This window comes from Monodelphis domestica, chromosome 2 (assembly GCF_027887165.1).
Source record: "Monodelphis domestica isolate mMonDom1 chromosome 2, mMonDom1.pri, whole genome shotgun sequence".
Classification (NCBI taxonomy): Eukaryota; Metazoa; Chordata; class Mammalia; order Didelphimorphia; family Didelphidae; genus Monodelphis; species Monodelphis domestica.
In genome coordinates this window covers 8,482,894-8,500,007 of record NC_077228.1, presented here as the reverse complement: position 1 = coordinate 8,500,007, position 17,114 = coordinate 8,482,894, and the positions used below count along the sequence as shown (strand labels likewise).

Sequence of the window (17,114 nt, the reverse complement as noted above, 5' to 3'; positions counted from 1 at the left end):
AGCCTTCCATAGTGCCAAGGGCTTTCTTCTGCAGAGCAGGACCTATCAGTGCTGCCTTCAGTCTTTCCCCTTGTCCCACCAGGGCTAGGCGGCCAGCCTGTGGGTGATGAATGTCTCCATTCAGAACAGAAAGCAGATGGAGCCTGGTACTGAGCCTGTATGAGACTTGCCAGCCTCGTGGAACCTGCCTGCCAGAGCTCGGCACAGCCCTGAAACCCAGCGTCAGCTCCACGGCCCAGGATCATGGAGCCTTTGGAAACAACCAAAAGGCAGCCAAGCCAGCGAAGTGCCTTCTTCTCCATGGTCTGTGTAGCTTCTTTCTGATACCCGGAGACGCTCTCCTGCATTTTCCTAGTTTTCATGTTTGCTGGTTCTTGTCAAGAAATCTATTGCTGGGTTCACTTTGCTCAACCATTTCACAGTCATGAGACCACCCAGGTTCTTCCGTACTGGGAGGTACACTATTATGGCCCAATGTGACCCCGGACAGAGAATGCGCTCAATGGCCCTGGACCTCAAACACGTTTCCTCATTCTCTACCAGAGAGACATGCCAGCAACGATGCACATAGCAGACGTAGGCAGGATAAAGGCCAGGGGGAGAAGGAGCTCATGGGAGAATGTTTGCAGATGGAGGCATTTTAGGGAGGAATCGAAGGAATTCAGGGAAGCCAAGAGCCAGAGGTGAGCAGGAAGGCGATTCCGGGCCAGGAAACAAGCAGGGAAGATGCGTGGGTACTAGAGTCTGGAGACAGTGTTCCTGGCAAGGAACAGCAAGGCCATTGTCAACCAGTGATAGATTTTGTGGAAGCAGAAAAATCCTTAGTGAGAGGGGCCAGGGACGTGCCACCCTGCCTCCTGTGTGGTGCCCTTGTCCATCAGATGGGTCTGGGGCTCCATTTTGGATATTACTGTTACAAGTACTATAATAATAATAATAACAAGGCTGATAAAACTGAGCGCAAAGGACGGTCAATGAAGCCCTGGGGCTATGTTTAGCGGTAAAGGGATGTCAGTAAGTTTGCACAGGAAGGTTTCCCAATAACGAATTCTGAAGAAGGAATCCAAGGTTGCTTCTGTCTTTTCCAACTTGGCCTCTCTCCACTGGCTAGCATGAGGGAACCGGTCCCAGGGTGGTGGGAGGCGCAGCAAGATTTGAAGGTCAAGCACCAAGGACGGTTTATCTATCAGGCAAACATGCCCACTTTATCCTCCAGCCATGGAATGCGAGTTCCATTGGTGAGGGCTGTTGCATCGGCTTTCTGACCGATGACATTGTCTCCCCCGAGAGGATCCTGCAGGCTGCTGTCTCAAAGCTCAATTGGTATTCATGCATCCTCTCCACTGCAGCATTTCTCTTTCTCCTTAGGCGAGCAGGCTTAGGATGCGTCATGCCAGGAGCTTGTGAAATCATCTCATCCTGATGGAAGTAGGCTTGGAGGAACAGCCACAGAAGTCAGTCCTGCTGGGCAGATTCCCAGGATCAAAGGGGGGTCTTTTGTTTAAAAGTAAAACTTCCAAGAGTTCGGCATGGCCAAACAGGAAAGCATCGTCATTAGTGCCTCTGAGGGAAGTGGGAGACAGCCCAGGATTCAGGACTGATCCACCCCGGACCTTCCTGTTCGAGGCTTTGCAGCCTCCCAGGACCTGCATGGACATGAGGGATGTTGGGGAGATTTTATCTGTGTGGCTTCCTTTCCTGACACTCATCTGATCTGCAGATGTCATCATGTGGGTGACTAACACTGGGCAGCTGGTCCAGGAGGGAAGGAATCTGGACAGGCTAGAACAACGAGGCAAAATAATTTGGTGAAATTTAGTGGGGATAAATGTAAAGTCTTTGACTCAGGTTGAAAAAGTCAACTTGGAAGTATAAGTGGTGGCTCAGGGGTAGTTTATGTGAAAAAGATCTGGGGGTTTCAGCGGACTCAAAGATGAGCCCTCACATGAGAAGTTATGTCAGAGGAAAGGCGATCGTAGGCTGCACCAAGAAGGGTGGCGTGCCCGGGCTTCTAGGAGGGTCTTTAGGGCTCTCCCTGGTGATGCATCTGGAGTGGGTGCTACAGTTTAGGAAGGCCATCCATACCCTGGAGAGGACCAGGAGGGCAGCCATTAGGGAAAGGGTCCTCAGGGATGTCACCCCCCTGTTAGGTAGAGCTGGGGGTATTTGGTGACTGGCCCATTGTGTAGGCCCAAGAAATGCCCATTCCTTTAAGAAAAAAAGGAGAGGAAACGATGACCTTCTCATACTATCTGAAAAGCTGTCCCAGGGAAGGATAAGCTCATTGGTGGCACACTGGATAGAGCTCTGGTCTTGGACTCAGCAAGAGTTCATTAAGGTCTCAGACACTAGTCGGATGTGACCTTGGCCAAGTCCCTTTTTCTGTCTGCCTCAGTTTCTTCACGTGTAAAATGAGGCTCACAAAGCACCTCTCCTGGGTTGTGGTGAGGATGCTGTACATATGCGATCACCGCCTCCAAAGGGGGCAGGTGAGGGACAATGAAAAACTCTTGATGTCTTCTAGGCAGTGAATGGGAGAGAATCTGGTGGTGCCTTCCCAGACAGAAGGCAGGAAGAGGGGTGGTTAGGGAAGGAGAAGCAACAAAGGGTTCTGTTTGGACATGTTGAGTGACCTGGAGGCACTGAGGGAGACCGGACTGGAGGATGGTCTAGGGCTGGAAGGATAAACCCACCAAGGAACTCGGGCCTTCACTCCTTTGGCCCAGAGACAGACCCATGTCCACAGCAGCTGCTGATATCTGAGCAGAGAACCCAGAAGCAATGGCGTAAATTAAAGAACAAAAGCCCTGAAGTGCACCACTATGGAATTAGTGAGAAAATGCAGAGCGCTCGCACCCCCTGGTCTACCAAATTCCTTTCAGTCTCCTGTTGAATTGTTTTTGAGTATCTACACAAAGAAGCCATCCTGATGAAAAACATCACTGTTATGGGCAATTCCTTGTCTTATAAACTACCCACTTGGTTATCTATATCAGATGAATAACAACTAACAAAAGCATTCTTTGGAGACCACTGGCTGAAGCAAAGGTTTCCAAGATCCAATTTCAGTTATGTGTGATCTTGCTAAAACATGGAAGCCTCGGGCTGCATTGTAGACAATTGAGGGTCCTGAGGGCCCAGCACTGTGATGTAGGTGCCCCCGATGGTCTGCTGCCAGCATCATCTGGCATCCATGTGAGCATCTAGGCACCAGAGCCAACATGGCAATGCCACAGAGGGAGATGGGCACCCTGGGCTGGGCTGGCCTGCCATCTTGCCTTGACGCTTCTCTCCCTCTTTTTATTACTAAATACTTATAAATCTGGAGCTGAGCTTGTAGATCCATTTGTAGCTTGGATCCCTTGTGGGATCTCTCTCCCGTGTCTCGTCTGGAGTTTAATTCCATGCCCAATGCATTAGAAAGCGCAACGGTAAACTGAGGGTTAGAAGAGAATGAGTCATGGGGCCAGAGTGGACATCAGAGGGAGGGACATTCAGCCTGGAGAAGGGGCCTGTTAGACCTTGGTCTGTTTGCTTCCAGTAGGCAGAAGTCAGGATGATGGATGCAAGCTGTTCCCCTCTGTGAATCGATCTGATGATGAGCTTTCAGGCAAAGGTTGGCTGGACAGGTGCTGGGGATTGACCATGGGATCAGGGGACTTGTGACCTACCCAGGCTGAGGGAGCAGGTGGATAGGGCAGGTTATAGCTCCAATTTTTCAGGAAAAAAAGTGAGACTCATTAAAGACAAAAGAAAATTTGCCATATGCAGAGACAGCCTAGAATCAAATGATCAGTTTAACTCTGCACCTGGCTAGTAGGGTCTCCAGGCCCAATTATCCACCAAAGTTTGGCCTGGTGAGCCTCCTAATTACTCCAGGGTTTTGTGTTGGGATTTGGCATTTTTCTTAGGAAGTAGGGAAAAGAGGGGGTGGATAAGTGGCTAAGTGGCTAGAGCCAGGCCTGGAGATGGGAGGTCCTGGGTGCAAATCTGGCCTCAGACACTCCCTGGCTGTGTGACCCTGGGCAAGTCACTTAACCCCCATTTCCCAGCCCTTACTGCTCTTTCGCTTTAAAATTAACCAGCCCTTTCTGCTCTTGTGCCTCGGAACTGATCCTGGGTATGGATTCTGAGACGGAAGGTGAAGGTTTGGGGAAAAGGAATATTGAAGCTGTGGGCCCATCCCGAATGTTCCCCACCCCTGCAGAACACACAATGAGGGACACGCTGTGACAAAAGCTCGTCTTGGTGACAGCTCTGCCAAGAGCGGTTGGAATCATTTTATTTTGCCAGTCACGTGATACTTTTAATTTCATAATTGGAAATCTCTTACTGTGTCTACTTACTCCTTATTAAGGAGATTAAATATAAGTGAACAGAATCAAACCATTACACAAATCCCAGAAAAACTTTCATCCCAATTTCTAGCACACTCATGGTCACAAAATTGTAAACATCCCCAGCACCCTTGGCCGTCCTCTCTGGGCCTTTGGGTTCAGCCCTCGGCGGGTCTAGATGGGCTCTGGGGGGCCCTGAGCAATGAAGGCACGGCAGGATTGCACTGAGAAGCGGAGTGGTTCCTCGATTCAGGAGAGCCCCAGATGCTCCCCTCTGACCTTGGGGGCTCCCTGTGGATGTGCAGGGAGGTGGGCAAGGGCACCATCTTGTGGGCACTGGCCTGGGCCTGGGCTGCTGCCTGGGAGAGGCCGGAGGAGCTGGGCCTTTGCCCTCCTGTGCTGGGGAACGTGGTCGCTGGAGGGAAGCGAGGCTGATGTGCCAGGAAACAAGTGAAATGGGATGCCGCATTTCTAGCTTTAAACAGACAGACACACAAACGTATAAAAAACATGGAAAAGAAATACAGGAGTGCAAAATGGAGCTGAAGACGTGGGTCCGAGGGGCCAAGGCCAGCCTCGCAGTCGCCCCAAGGGGGATGGCTTTGGGCACGCGCTCTGCGGGAGGCTCCGATGGCTCCCCTCGTCGTCCCTTGGCCTGGCCGGCTCTGCAGGGTCTCCCGCTCTGTGCACGTGGCCGCTGATCGGGGAAGGGTGGAGAGGTGGGTGCTGCCATGCGCGGTCAGTAGCGGAGGCTCCGGAACTTTGGCTTCCGCAGCAGCAGCATGGGCTGCTTGAGGGTGGGCTTGTCGCCCAGCAGGGCGGCCTCGCTCTCGGTGGTGGGGAACCTGCTCTGGTAGATGGCGGGGTACTCCTTCTGGAACTGAAACACAAGGCACACTTGGAGCTCGGCTGAGCCGGGCAGGGGCCGGGAGACACCTGGGAGCTGTTTGCACTCGGCCATCTCTGCGGCCTGACCACGTCTCTGTCCTGGCATTTCCAGCAGGCCCCGTGCCCATCCCTGGCGGCACCATGAAGCGTGGCCCTCCTGAGGGGAAGCCCCTGCCCAGTTCAGGGTCTCCGATTCCCCCTCTGGGTCGTTTGTGACAATAAAACAGAACCAGAACCCTGCCTTACCGAAAGGCAGGACGAACACCAAACCAGGCCTCAGGTCAGGCGGTCTCTGGGAGGTTGGGGGGCGCCCCCTCACTTCCTGCCCCCCAGGATCTCTGGGGCGCGCCACGATGGCTCACCTCCAGGACATTACGAAAGGCACGAAGCCCAATGCAGACGCCATTGCGGTCACCCCTTCTCTGGATGGGCTCACGGCCACACGTGGTCATTTGCTGCGGAGCCTGTGGAGGCGCCGCCAGGGGCCAGAGGCAGGCACTTTGGGCCCCCCGGCTCTCCTCGGACGGTGGTCCTCCTGCCCTGGGCCGGCCCTTCTGTCCCTGCCTTCCCTCCTCACCTGCTTTAGCTTCTTCCTCTTGTCCTTCAGAGCTAAGCTCCGGTCTTTGATGATATTCTCCAGAAGCTCCGCGATGGCCGCCTGAGACGTGGACACTTTCTGCTCATCGAACTCCTGCGCGCTGATCCGCCGGCAGTAGGAGTAGGTGGGCAGTGCGGCCAGCGGCTCGCCTGCGGGATGCGGGACCTGAGGAGGAGGAGAGGCGGCCCGAGTGGACACGGGCGTCATCGGGAGGCCTGGCCAGGTGGGGGCTGTCCGCTCCCTCGCCAGGGCTCTGCGCAGTCCAAAGGGGACGGGACGAGCCATTTCAGAGTGGAGCAACGCTTGGACGGAGGGCAGCTGTCGGGGACAGAGGCAGAGCCAGCAAGGGGAGGGGGCCCTGTGGGGTCTCTTCTCTCGGGGCACCTACGTGGCCCTTCCGGAGGCAGTCCAGGTGTTTCTCCACGGCGGCCTCCAGGTGGGCTGGGACCTGCAGAACCTCCTGCTGGTGGTCCATGAGGAAGGAGACCAGCCTGGCGGCGAGCAGCTCGTCCAGGTCGGCCTCTTGGGCGCAGCGCAGCACGCAGCGGGAGAAGGTCTGGATCATCTGCGGGCAGGGCACAAGCACGGCTCGTGAGCGGCCTGCAGGCGCCGAGCTCCTGGGCCGGAGCTCCAGCGCACGGCTCTGCCCGACGTCTCCCCCCAGGACTCCCCGGGGTGGGGCCTCTCCCAGTGCTCCCGACCGCCCCGGACACTGCAGGCGCCGCTTCAGCGCTTGATCTTCTAAGACCACAAAGCAAGCTCCCCTCCCAGCGGTCAAGCTGGTCAGCACTTGGGAGGGCGGCTAGTTCTCCCAATAACGGCTCCGGCCAGGGCACAGCCCGGGGGGTCAGGAGCCCTGAAGGAGGCCAAGGACGGGCCGCGAGTCCGCGGAGGGGAGGGGTAGACCGGTGCCCGGCCAGGAGGCCGGGGGCGGCCGTGTCCAGACTCACCAGCGAGCGCGTCCCCACGGCGTCGTGCAGTCTGGGCAGGTCCACGTTCTGACTCATGCGGGAGGTCATGCGCAGGAGGAGCTGCAGCTTCCTCCGGTTGGCCGGGGGCAGCAGCAGGCAGCAGATCTGCAGGGCGTCGATGGCCACGCGCTCCAGATGAGGCTGCAGCAGACCTAGGAGGAGAGGCCGTGAGCACCGAGCGGGGCCCCGCGGGGCCCCCCATCTCACAGGGGCCGCCAGCGGCTCCGCTCGCGCCCTAAGCCCGGGCAGACCCCGCCAGCCAGACTCATGGCAGCAAACTCCCTACAGCAAGCACAGGCGACAGCACTCGTCCCTCGTTCACTGCTGGGAGCCTTTCTTGGCACACGCAAGCGGACCCGGGGGTTAGTGGGCAGAGGGTGAGGGCGCCGGGCAGCGCGGGCCTTACTCTGCGTGCCAGGCAGCCCAGAAGAGAGCGGAGGAGAAGCCTTTCCTGAAAGCTCCAGCGAGCTCCGGCAGAGCCTCTTGCTGACTGAGGAGCCGCCATTCTGGGGCTCACTGGCCGTGGCCACGTTGCCGGTGCTCTGTCGGAGGTGGCCCGAGCAGTTTGGCGTCACGGTCACCTCGGCCACAGGCGCGTGGACGCGGCTGCTTCTCCTCCGGGGACGGCTGAAGAGCAGACTCTGGGACCGGCACAGCTGCTTGGGCGGCAGCTTCCCGGGGCACGACTCCTCGTGGGCTCCCACGGCCACCGGGCACGTTCTCTTAAAACCAACAGAGAGTGACTTGGGGCTCCCCTCCTCGGGGCCGGGAGCCGTGTTCGAGTCCTCTCGAGGCTCAGGATCCCAGAGCTCTTCTTCGTCACGGCCGCCCCCAGTCTGCGAGGCATCTACCAGGCCTTCCAGAGAGTGGCATCGCGGCCTAAGCCTGGAGAAAGCCAGCGCGGGCTCATTCCTCAAACCCGTTAAGTTCTGACAACTTCCCCCGAGGAGGATGCTCGCCCGGGACCTTCTGCTGCGCGGGTCACCGAGGGGCAGCTCCCCGGGGCCCCCTCCTGGACCTCTCTGCCCCCCTCTCGGGAGAGCCTTGGGGGGCTGCGATGCTTCTTTCCTTTTCTCTTTGTGAAGGAGGCTAAGGAGGAGGCACTCGGTTGATTTGAAAGAGTTCAGACTGTTTACGTGCAGGGCTTTGGAGGTCTGTGGATCATCTCGGGGTTGGGGCTCTCCACGGGTTCTATTTGGAACTGTGATGTAGCCACAGACAACTGACAGAGAATAAACAAAAATGAAGATGCGGCTGGTTTGACAAAGGACACAAATGGAAAAAGGGAAGGAAAGCGTCACGGATGTTAGTAAAAGCAAGTACTTGATTCAGAAAAAAGGAGCATGCAAGAGAGGCCAGCGTGCGAGACAGCGGGAGGCTCCCCTCAGAATAGGACCAGGGTTCAACCTGCCCCTTCAGAGAATCACTGAGGCGCCCCTCATCACGTTCGGGTGAGAACGAACCAAGAACTCAACCAGAGGACCAGTGAATCCAAAGGTTCTCGGCTGCCGGGGCTCATCGCTTAGACCAGGGCAGCCCCCAGACCCAGATCAGCGGGCTCCCAAGTCTCTGACATACCCAAGATGTTAACAAACAACTCGTAGTATTCAAAAGTAAGTAGCGGTTCCGGGAGATCCAGGAAGTAGTCGGCAACGGTCCGGAACACGTCGCGCTCAAATCCCACGTAGGTGGACTGACTCAGGTCATTACTTCTTGGCCCTAAAAGATGGAGGGAGAAGAAGGGCGTGCAACGTTTACGGCTCTGCTCCGGAGAAGGAACGAGAGAGGAAGCCAACAGCCCCGGGGACCGGACCCCCGACAGACACAGGTGGCTGGGGAGAGGCAGCCCCTTCCCTCTCCTTTCCCTGCCAAGGAGAATCCCTGACAGATGGGAAGGGATGGAATGAAGATGACACGGTGAAAGGAAGGCAGGAAGAATAAAGGCTGGTGGCGTGGATGGGGCAGGTTTGGCCTCTGGTTCTGCCGAGGTCGCTCGCCCTCATCCTACGGATCGGCTGTTACCATCTCCACAATCCCTCTCGCCCGGCTCCTTCTCTCCACTCCCATAGCCACCCCTTAACTACATTTCCTCTCTGGTTCCTGGGGCAGTAGGTGGCACTCAGGAAGCTCGAAGTCCAATCTGGCCCCAAGACCCTGACCAGCCTCAGCTTCTCCTGTAAAATGAGCCAGAGAAGGGCATGGACAACCCCTCCAGGATCTCTGCCAGGAAAACTCTAAATAGGGTCACGAAGAGCTGGACAACTAAAAAATAAAAAATCGGAGTCCTCTTCTTCATCTCTCCCAAAGTGTGTCTGACGACAGGAAGGGCTCTGGGGACAGAGGGAAGGAGAGCAGCCTTCTAGGCCTGGAAAATGACCAGCATGAAACCACAGGAGATGGAGAGAGAAGGCCAGTTGGGCTGTCCCAGTGTCCAGGGAGGCCAAAATGTGCAGGTGCCAAAGCTTTGGGATCCTTCCTGATCGATCCTGCCATTCTCCCTTCATTTCACCCTCCTCCAGCAGCCATTCCCAACGTCCTCCAGGCCCAGGGGTCAGCCCAATCCTGGTTAGCCAACAGCCTGTCTTCTCGATCTTCTAAGAATCAAGGCCCCTGGTGAAGCATCCCATTTCCCTATCTGAGCCTCTAAAGCTCTCCGCCATCTTTTCTGGTGGCCTTCTGTGGTATAGGCAAGCCTTCACAGGCCTGGTCAACTGGTCATTACATCCCTCTGGCTGCTGGATTCAGGTCCTCCCGCCTTTGCCTTCTCCTCCCAGGACTCTGCCCCCCTGCCAGCCCCACTAGCACTGCTCAGCCCTTCTCTCAGCCGTGACTAAGGCTGGTCCTTGGCCTGGGCAGCTGCATCCTATTGTGGACATGGTTTTCTCCTCCTCCCAATCCTCCTCTAGATCTCTGCCCATTTCCCACCTAGCACCCCAGGCCCTCTTTCCTCACCTCTGGGGCCTTTCCAGGATTAGGGTGCACCCCCCCACTACTGCCCTTTACCCTGTGCTTGGCCCTGACCCCACACTCCTGGCTGCTCCCTACCCTCATGCCTGGGGCTGCCCCAGAGATGGAAACAGTCCTTGACTCACGGGTTTGGATTCTCTTCCTGCTCAACAAGAGGCAGCAGAAAACACCTGTCAGTGTTGGCTGGACGGCTGACCACAGCACCTCTACATGTTTCTGTTCCCACCAAACCGGCCATTAAAGGCTACAGGCCTCAGGGAGCCCATCTGTAATAGGGGGGCTTGGCAGGGGGATCTCCCCAGCTCAGGCTCTCCTCCTGATTCTCCTCAAGGCTCTTTCCCTCTCCCAAATGTCCCAGGTGTCTTCTCTGGCACTTAGCTGGGATAAAACCTTGAACCTTCTTCTCCCAGAGGAAATCCCTGAGGCCGGGGGCTTTTGGCTATTTTGTCTGTCATCGTTGGTCAGCTGTGTGTGACGCTTCAGGATCTCATTTGGGGTTCCTTCGGCAGAGACACTGCAGTGGTGGGCCATTTCCCTTTCCGGCTCACTTTACAGATGAGCAAACTGAGGCTGGCAGGTGAAGAGACTTACCTCGTCACCCAGCTAGTGAGTCTGAGGCCAGATCTGAACTCACCTCACTGCCCTTGTTGGTCCACAGGCTCTTGGGCTCAGGAGGGAGCATGGCCCATCAAAAGGTTTATAAAACAAAAAGGGTCTGAGATCTAAAGGGCAAAGAATACAGCCGGTCATCCTGCCTGGCCAAACATTTTACAGGAACTATCGGAGAACAACAAAGCAGGAGGGCACAAAAAGGCCCCCATCCACCGTGTACAGAGCTACCTCCATGAATCACCTCAACTCTCCGCCTCTCACTTTTAAACCTGGAAAATGCTCTCAGCTCCCAAAGTGGGTGGTCCGCATCAAGGGGCCCAGAAACCCGGATGGAGCAGGCCAAATCCCACAGCAGCGCTCTGCTTTCTCCAATTGTATTCAACCGTTTAACAACAAAATCCTCACTAAGCTGTTACGTAAAAGGGGACAGAACTTCGGTCACTTACAGTTCGCCAGACACTTCATGGCGGACAGCACCCAGTGCGGGAGGTCATCTGCAAAGAGAGACGCAAAGGTGAGGCCCTCCCCCGGCGCAGTGCAGGATCCGGACCCACAGGCGCCCAGGCCCCCGAAGATGCCGGGCCGGGGGAGCCTCGGAGGGCTGGGGGTGAATTCTTCGCTTCATGACTGCCGGCCTCCTCCCACACACACTGTGCATCTGGGATCACGGGGAGGATGCAGCCCAGCACCTCTGACGGGCCAGCGAGCAGCCCAGACCTGGAGCCTTCCGGCATCCCCTCACTGAGCCCAGCAGGTCCTCCCAGAGCAGCCCGTCCTGAGCCCTCGGAGCTGGCAGAGCCTGCCACGGGGTGCTTGAAGTAAACAGCTTTGGCTAACTTAAGGCGATCTGCGGGTCACCCACTTGGAGTCTTTGGGGAACGATTAAATGACCCCCAGCCAATCTGATCAGCATGTGATGTGTCTGGGCAAGGTGGTGGCTTAAAAGGGGGTTATGCTGTAGATGAACCTGGTCATAATAATGAAATCTATAATTAATGCAATAAAATACTTCCCATTATTCTAGTTGAAAAAGCATAAGATTAAATTCCTAGATTTTGATTAGAAAAATCAGGACACTTTACATAGGAGACTGCTTTCTTCAGTAGTTCTAAGTGCCATCCTTTAGTGCCTTAAACAACAGAAGTCCCTTATGATTTCTTGGGAATTGGGGCCTTCATTTGAATTTACCCAAACAATTTCAATAAAATTATTCCTACAAAAATTAAGTTATTTGTATTTCTATTAAAATAGATCTACATGGGGGCAGCTGGGTAGCTCAGTGGATTGAGAGGCAGGCCTAGAGATGGGAGGTCCTGGGTTCAAATCTGACCTCAGACACTACCCAGTTGTGTGACCCTGGGCAAGTCACTTGACCCCCACTGCCTAGCCCTTACCCCTCTTCTGCTTTGGAGCCAATACACAGTATTGATTCTAAGACGGAAGGGAAGGATTAAAAAAAAAAAGATCTACATAATACATAAAATGAAAGCTCACATCTAGTAGGAAAAGGTCATGTTCACACAGAGGAGTAAAACTGGAAAAAAGGCTTTAAAAAATACAACAAATAATAATACAAATAGAGTCAAAGAAAAACAGTGGTCCTGAGGGATCTGGACCATAAAGCGCCGGCTTCCTGGTGCCGGTCTATTTTGATCTTCCTTCATCGCCAGCCTGGAGACCAATGAGTGACTTCCAGCCACCCCCTGTGTGTCTTCAGGGCTGAACCCTGGCAGGCGGACAGAGGAGAAGCGCTCGGCACTCGAATCCCCCACAGGGACTTGTTAGGGACATCACCGAGCAGCGCCTCCATCGAATGGCCATGTTATCCCACAGAGAGGTGGCTCTGCCCTCCCTGTCGCCACAGTCCTGACCAGCTTTAACCTAAATGGCTCATTCATTTCCCTCAGTATTAAATGAGGTTTCGTACACTGACCTGCTTTGTTTTGTAAAACGACAACTCCGTGTTTGCTTGTATTGGTCATGTTGTATATTATGTACTGAGGTATTATTTGTGTTGTGTCCAAGATTTCTTCTAAGGAGGATATACCCAAGATGGTTTGCAAGCTGAATGGAAACAAATCATGAAGAGACTCTTATTTTAGAGAACAAGGAACATCAAATATAACTAAGTTACATCCCGATTCTTTCCAAGATCAATCAGATTTAAATCGGTTAATTTTAAAAGAAAATGAACAAAAATAATTTCCAAACACACACACACACAGACACAGACAGACAGAAAGAATAAGAATTACTTCTTCCCAAATACTTTTTCTCCCCAGGGACCTTTTAGAAATTCATAGAAGTCATTTCAGTAATTTAGATAAAATTTAGGTTCAGATGAGGAAAAAAAGGATTCAACTGAAAATTTTCAATTCTTTAAGACTATGGCTTATAGTTTTCCCTTGTAACTTTGAATAAAAAAAGATCCAAAGTTTGAATAGCTCAAGAAATTGGTCATAAGCACATTCAGACTTACTGCATTAAAATAATGTGTCTCCAAATTTCTTCAATATCTTCCTGGCTGATTTCCCTTTTCTCGACTGGGTTTTCTTTATTGTCATCTGAAATTTCACTTCTAATATTTTCGGCATTTTCCTAAAAGACAAATATCTTGGGTTTAATTTGGCAATTGAAATGTTTCACCAAATAGAAGATATTTTAATATGACAACATTGTAAAAGTGGGAAAATGCTAAAGAAAGTAACGCTCGCCCTAAAACGATTGTTAATCTTTAAGTTGCTGCTGCTGCTGCTGCAGGGCAGGGGCGCCCACTTCAGTCATCAAAGTCACGAAAGTTCTCTCCGGAAACTACTTTTTCATGGATTTCTGGTTTCCCCATTTGGAACTAGAAATGCATTTTCCATCAAAGTGATGCCGTGAATGTTGACAAGACAGTCGAAACCCTCACCACTATTTAAAGCACCTTCTTAGAGAAAAGGGGTGCCCTCCCATCTGGCTTCCTGGCGGAGGGTCAGTTCCTGGGCTCCCCTGAGCTCTGGCCTCTCAGAATCCAGCGCGATCCATCCCAACTGCCCCTCAGGGTGCAGGTGCGCTCAGCCTTTGGCTGGACTCCTCCGGGGCCCCTTCCCTGCCCCTGCTGACTCCATCATCACTGGGCGGCCCTGAGCCTGCAGGGGCTCTCCCAAGGGTCTGCTGCTCTGATGTCTAAAAAGCTGCCTTACAACAATCCTGAGACCCCGTGAGGGCGGCACAGAATGGGCTGTAGATGGGACAATGACGCCATTGCGAACAGATCCCTGGAAATCCTACCAGTTGGAAACACACATCACCTGGGCGAGCTCGTGCTTCTTCGGAGTTCGGCGAGCCAAGGGCCGGAACTTCAGGCCACTTTCTTTCTCTTTCGGGATGTTCTCTAAGCTGCTTTTTCTCAGCTCGGGATGGCGGCGCGGCACAGTTTTCAGTGGAGAAGTTGTAGGAAATCTGTTTCAAAAAGATATTGGAATGGATGTAAGTTGGGAGCCTGAGAATAATGCCGTGACCGTGATGGATTCAACAGTGATTAGTGAGATGCAGTAACAGCGGATGCATTGGCCCTGTTGGTCCATAAGCGGCTTCTCCATAGAGAAATCGTTTGGCTCCTTCTCACCTCTCTCTAAAGACGACCTACCACGACCGGCGCCGTTTCCTGATGACTCTAAGTGAAGCTCAGTCACCAGACGACACCGTCCTGGGGTGACCCGCCCTGGGGGGAGGCTCTTCGCCCCTCCTCAAATGGCCACAGAATACGACATTTTTTTAGCCATGAAAAGTACCTGCTGCTTTATTGCCCACATACTTTCTCATGGCCTTTGTCGTCCTACCTCTTAAACCTGTTGTGGTTGTCTGGGAAAACATGTAAATAAATTGGAAAAAAAGGGGACTTTGGGGGCAGCTAGGTGGGGTCAGTAGATGGAGAGCCAGCCCCAAAGACAGGAAGTCCTGGGTTCAAATCTGGCCTCAGGCACTTCCCAGCTATGTGACCCTGGGCAAGTCACTTAACCCCCTTTGCCTAGTCTTTACTGCTCTTCTGCCTTGGAACCAATTCACAGTATTGATTCCAAGATGGAAGGTGATGAGGGTTTAAAAAAAAAAAAAGAGGGGGGCTTCTCAACCCACCAATCAGTGGGAAGACAAGCCAGAATGACTTGCTGTCACGTGGCAGAGTTGTGGACTTCTCTTTCCCTCCAACAAGCCTCAGTGTCCCACTGCTGGAGGGAGCCCAGAAGCCACCATCTTCCTGCTGTTACGCCCCAAAGATCTCTGGGGCTTTTCCACCTGCCAAGGTTCTATCTGGGGGGATCCTTAATCAATTCCTGCCCCTTCCGGGCCAGGAGATCAGCCCTCTCACCCAGCAGCCTCCATGTGTAAAAGGGAAGGGCTGCTGCTGGGCCTGCCGGGCCTCAGACGCTACTCGACTAAGGAGAAAGGACACTTCGCATCCAGACAGCCCAATAGGGCTTAAACCCTTCTTTTTGCTTTGGCGCTGTCACCCCACTCAAAAGGCCCACCGAACACACGGTCTAAAGGCAGGTACAAACCCTCCACTTCCCTCTTGGTATCAGTATTCTAGGGCGGTTCCAAGGCAGAGGAGCGGTCAGGGCTGGGCAGTGGGGGTTAAGGGACTTGCCCAGGGTCACACCTGCACCCAGGACTCTCCATCCACGGAGCCCTCCCCAAATCATTTAAAAACCGTTAGATAATGAACATGGAAAAATGCTCCAAATCCCCAATAAGGAGCGAAATGAAGTCTGGCAGCTCTGAAGTTCTGTGACTGCAGGGAAGTGGGCGCTCTGCCCCCCCCCCCCCAATAATACACTCGGGGCCCCTGGCTCAGTCAGGCTAGTACCCCCGTCTATGTCCCACACACACTGAAGGAAGAAAAAGCCCGGAGGCAGGAAAGTTTGATGGGATGCTGCGGGAAGACGGGCGCCTCCTCCTAACTGATGCGGTGCTGGACCAGAACCCAAGACCCGGTTCTCCAGGAAGGGGCCGGCGGGCGGGGCTGGGCAGGCCAAGCCACCGACGGCCCGGCTGGCCACTTCCACTCGGCCTTCTTTCCAATCCTGAGCCCGGCTCCTTGGCCGCCTCTGCCCACACCAGGCTTCCACGGGCTTCTCCCCCAGATCCAGGCCGCGGGGCCACCCAGGGTCTGACCCCTCCGCTGGCTCCAGCCTCCTTCCGACAAGGGAAGGAGCCCCTCCGGCCGCCGTACCTGAAGAGCTGGCCGTTGTCGTCCAGGCTCTCGGACCCCCACCGGCCCTTGATGTCTTCGATCACGTGGTTCTTGAGGAACTTCCGCAGCAGCTGCACCGTCTGCTGCCTCGTCACTTCGGGCCCGAAGTTGCTGTTGCTCCGCAGCAGCTCGTAGAGCCAGTCGACCGCTTCGCAGGCGGTGAAGCAGTTGCCGTGCTTTTTAAAGTGCTGCCGGTGCTTCCTCAGCGGCATGCCGGCCCGGAAACACGTCGTCACTTCATTCCACTGCAAAGGGGAGAAGAGTGCCGGGAGGGCACCAAAGTGACCGCGCCTGCCGAGCCCCTCCAAAGCCTCCCCGGAGGACCAGGGGGGACCAAGGCGGAGGACCAGGGGGGGACTGAGGCGGAGGACCCGTGCCTCGGTCTAGGGGTCTATTTCCACCCTCGAACCCTCCTCCAAGCCAGGCCTGGAGCCATCCCAGACCTGCCACCTCAAATCTCCGGAGCTGGACGGGGAGCCTGGGGGCCTGAGTTCGAGTTTTGCCACGTTCTTTCCCCTCTCTGGACCTGGGCACTCCCAGAGGGAGAGCCGCAGAGACCTCCAAGTGCCCGCGGAGCCCTTGATTCTACAAGGGAAACTGAGGCCCCGGGGTCAGAGCCCTGGATTCCAGTTCTGTCACATCTCGTCCCCTCTCTGAGCCTGAGTTCCCCCAGAGAGGGAGTCCCTGCTCCTACAGCTGCGGTCACGGAGGTTCCGGGGTCAGAGATGGGGAGTCCAGAGTCCCTCCTCCTCCAGATGGGGCGCGGCCCCCTTACCAGTTTGGTGGCCCGGTAGGGCCCCGGGGTTATCCCCCGACTCTCCATGCTCCCCGCAGGGCTCCGCTAGCGCCGCAGGGCGCCTCCTCTCATAGCTGCAAAGACCCTCCCCCTCCTCCACGACACCAACTGTTCGGAGGGCGTCCGCAGCCGTTTGAATAGCCCGGGCGGCGGCGCTGATTGGACTGCGGCCGCATCACGTGACACGCCGGGCGAGCGGAGGCGGGGGAGAAGGCCACTCAGGGCTGGCTTAGCAGGAGCAGGGGCGGGGCTTTCCCGACTGCTCCCACGGTGAAGGGATGCGCCCTGCTAGGGCTGCGCACGCTCCGCAGGATTCCTGAGGACCTCCGCGGCTGGTGGCCGGCCCAACCCAGAACAAGGACCCACCTACAACATCCCTGACAGCTCCCCGCCCACCCGCCCCCCAGCCAATGCCGTTCGTCCCAGCCCCCGGGGTTACCGTGTTTTGTAGTCTTCTCTGCATCCAGGCTGTCCCCAAAGTCTCGGTGCTCCCTGCCTGGGGTCCGCACCCCAAGGACCCCGCGGCCCTTCCGTCTGCCTTGTGCCGAACCCCCGCAAGTGAAAATGGTCTCCCCTTTAGAGCTCCCAGCAGCAAAGACCGTGTCTGCTGGTATACGGAGGGCTTAACCGCGGGGCTGAGAAGAAGTCAGTGTCCCAGCAAGGAACGCCCCGCTCTTCCGTGGTCCCAGCCCACGAGCCATGATGTATC

General features: G+C 55.2%; 1 protein-coding gene across 3 annotated transcripts; it reads right to left on the bottom strand.

Annotated features, from left to right (window-relative positions):
- Positions 1-4,243: 4,243 nt before the first annotated feature.
- Positions 4,244-17,020, bottom strand: DEPDC1 (DEP domain containing 1). Of its 3 annotated transcripts, none has more exons than XM_016429843.2 (12): positions 16,845-17,020; positions 15,589-15,854; positions 13,667-13,817; positions 12,853-12,971; positions 12,307-12,437; positions 10,820-10,867; positions 8,373-8,513; positions 7,201-8,016; positions 6,774-6,946; positions 6,212-6,388; positions 5,803-5,988; positions 4,244-5,217 (listed from the first exon to the last, which is right to left on the bottom strand). In XM_016429843.2, the coding sequence occupies exons 1-12, from the start codon at positions 16,866-16,868 to the stop codon at positions 5,077-5,079; spliced, it is 2,373 nt and encodes a 790-aa protein (XP_016285329.2). In that variant the 5' UTR covers positions 16,869-17,020; the 3' UTR covers positions 4,244-5,076. The 3 variants fall into 3 exon arrangements, with proteins under 3 accessions (XP_016285329.2, XP_001379837.3, XP_007480466.1); XM_001379800.5 differs by lacking the exon at positions 16,845-17,020 and adding an exon at positions 16,385-16,554; XM_007480404.3 differs by lacking the exons at positions 7,201-8,016; positions 16,845-17,020 and adding an exon at positions 16,385-16,550.
- Positions 17,021-17,114: the final 94 nt, after the last annotated feature.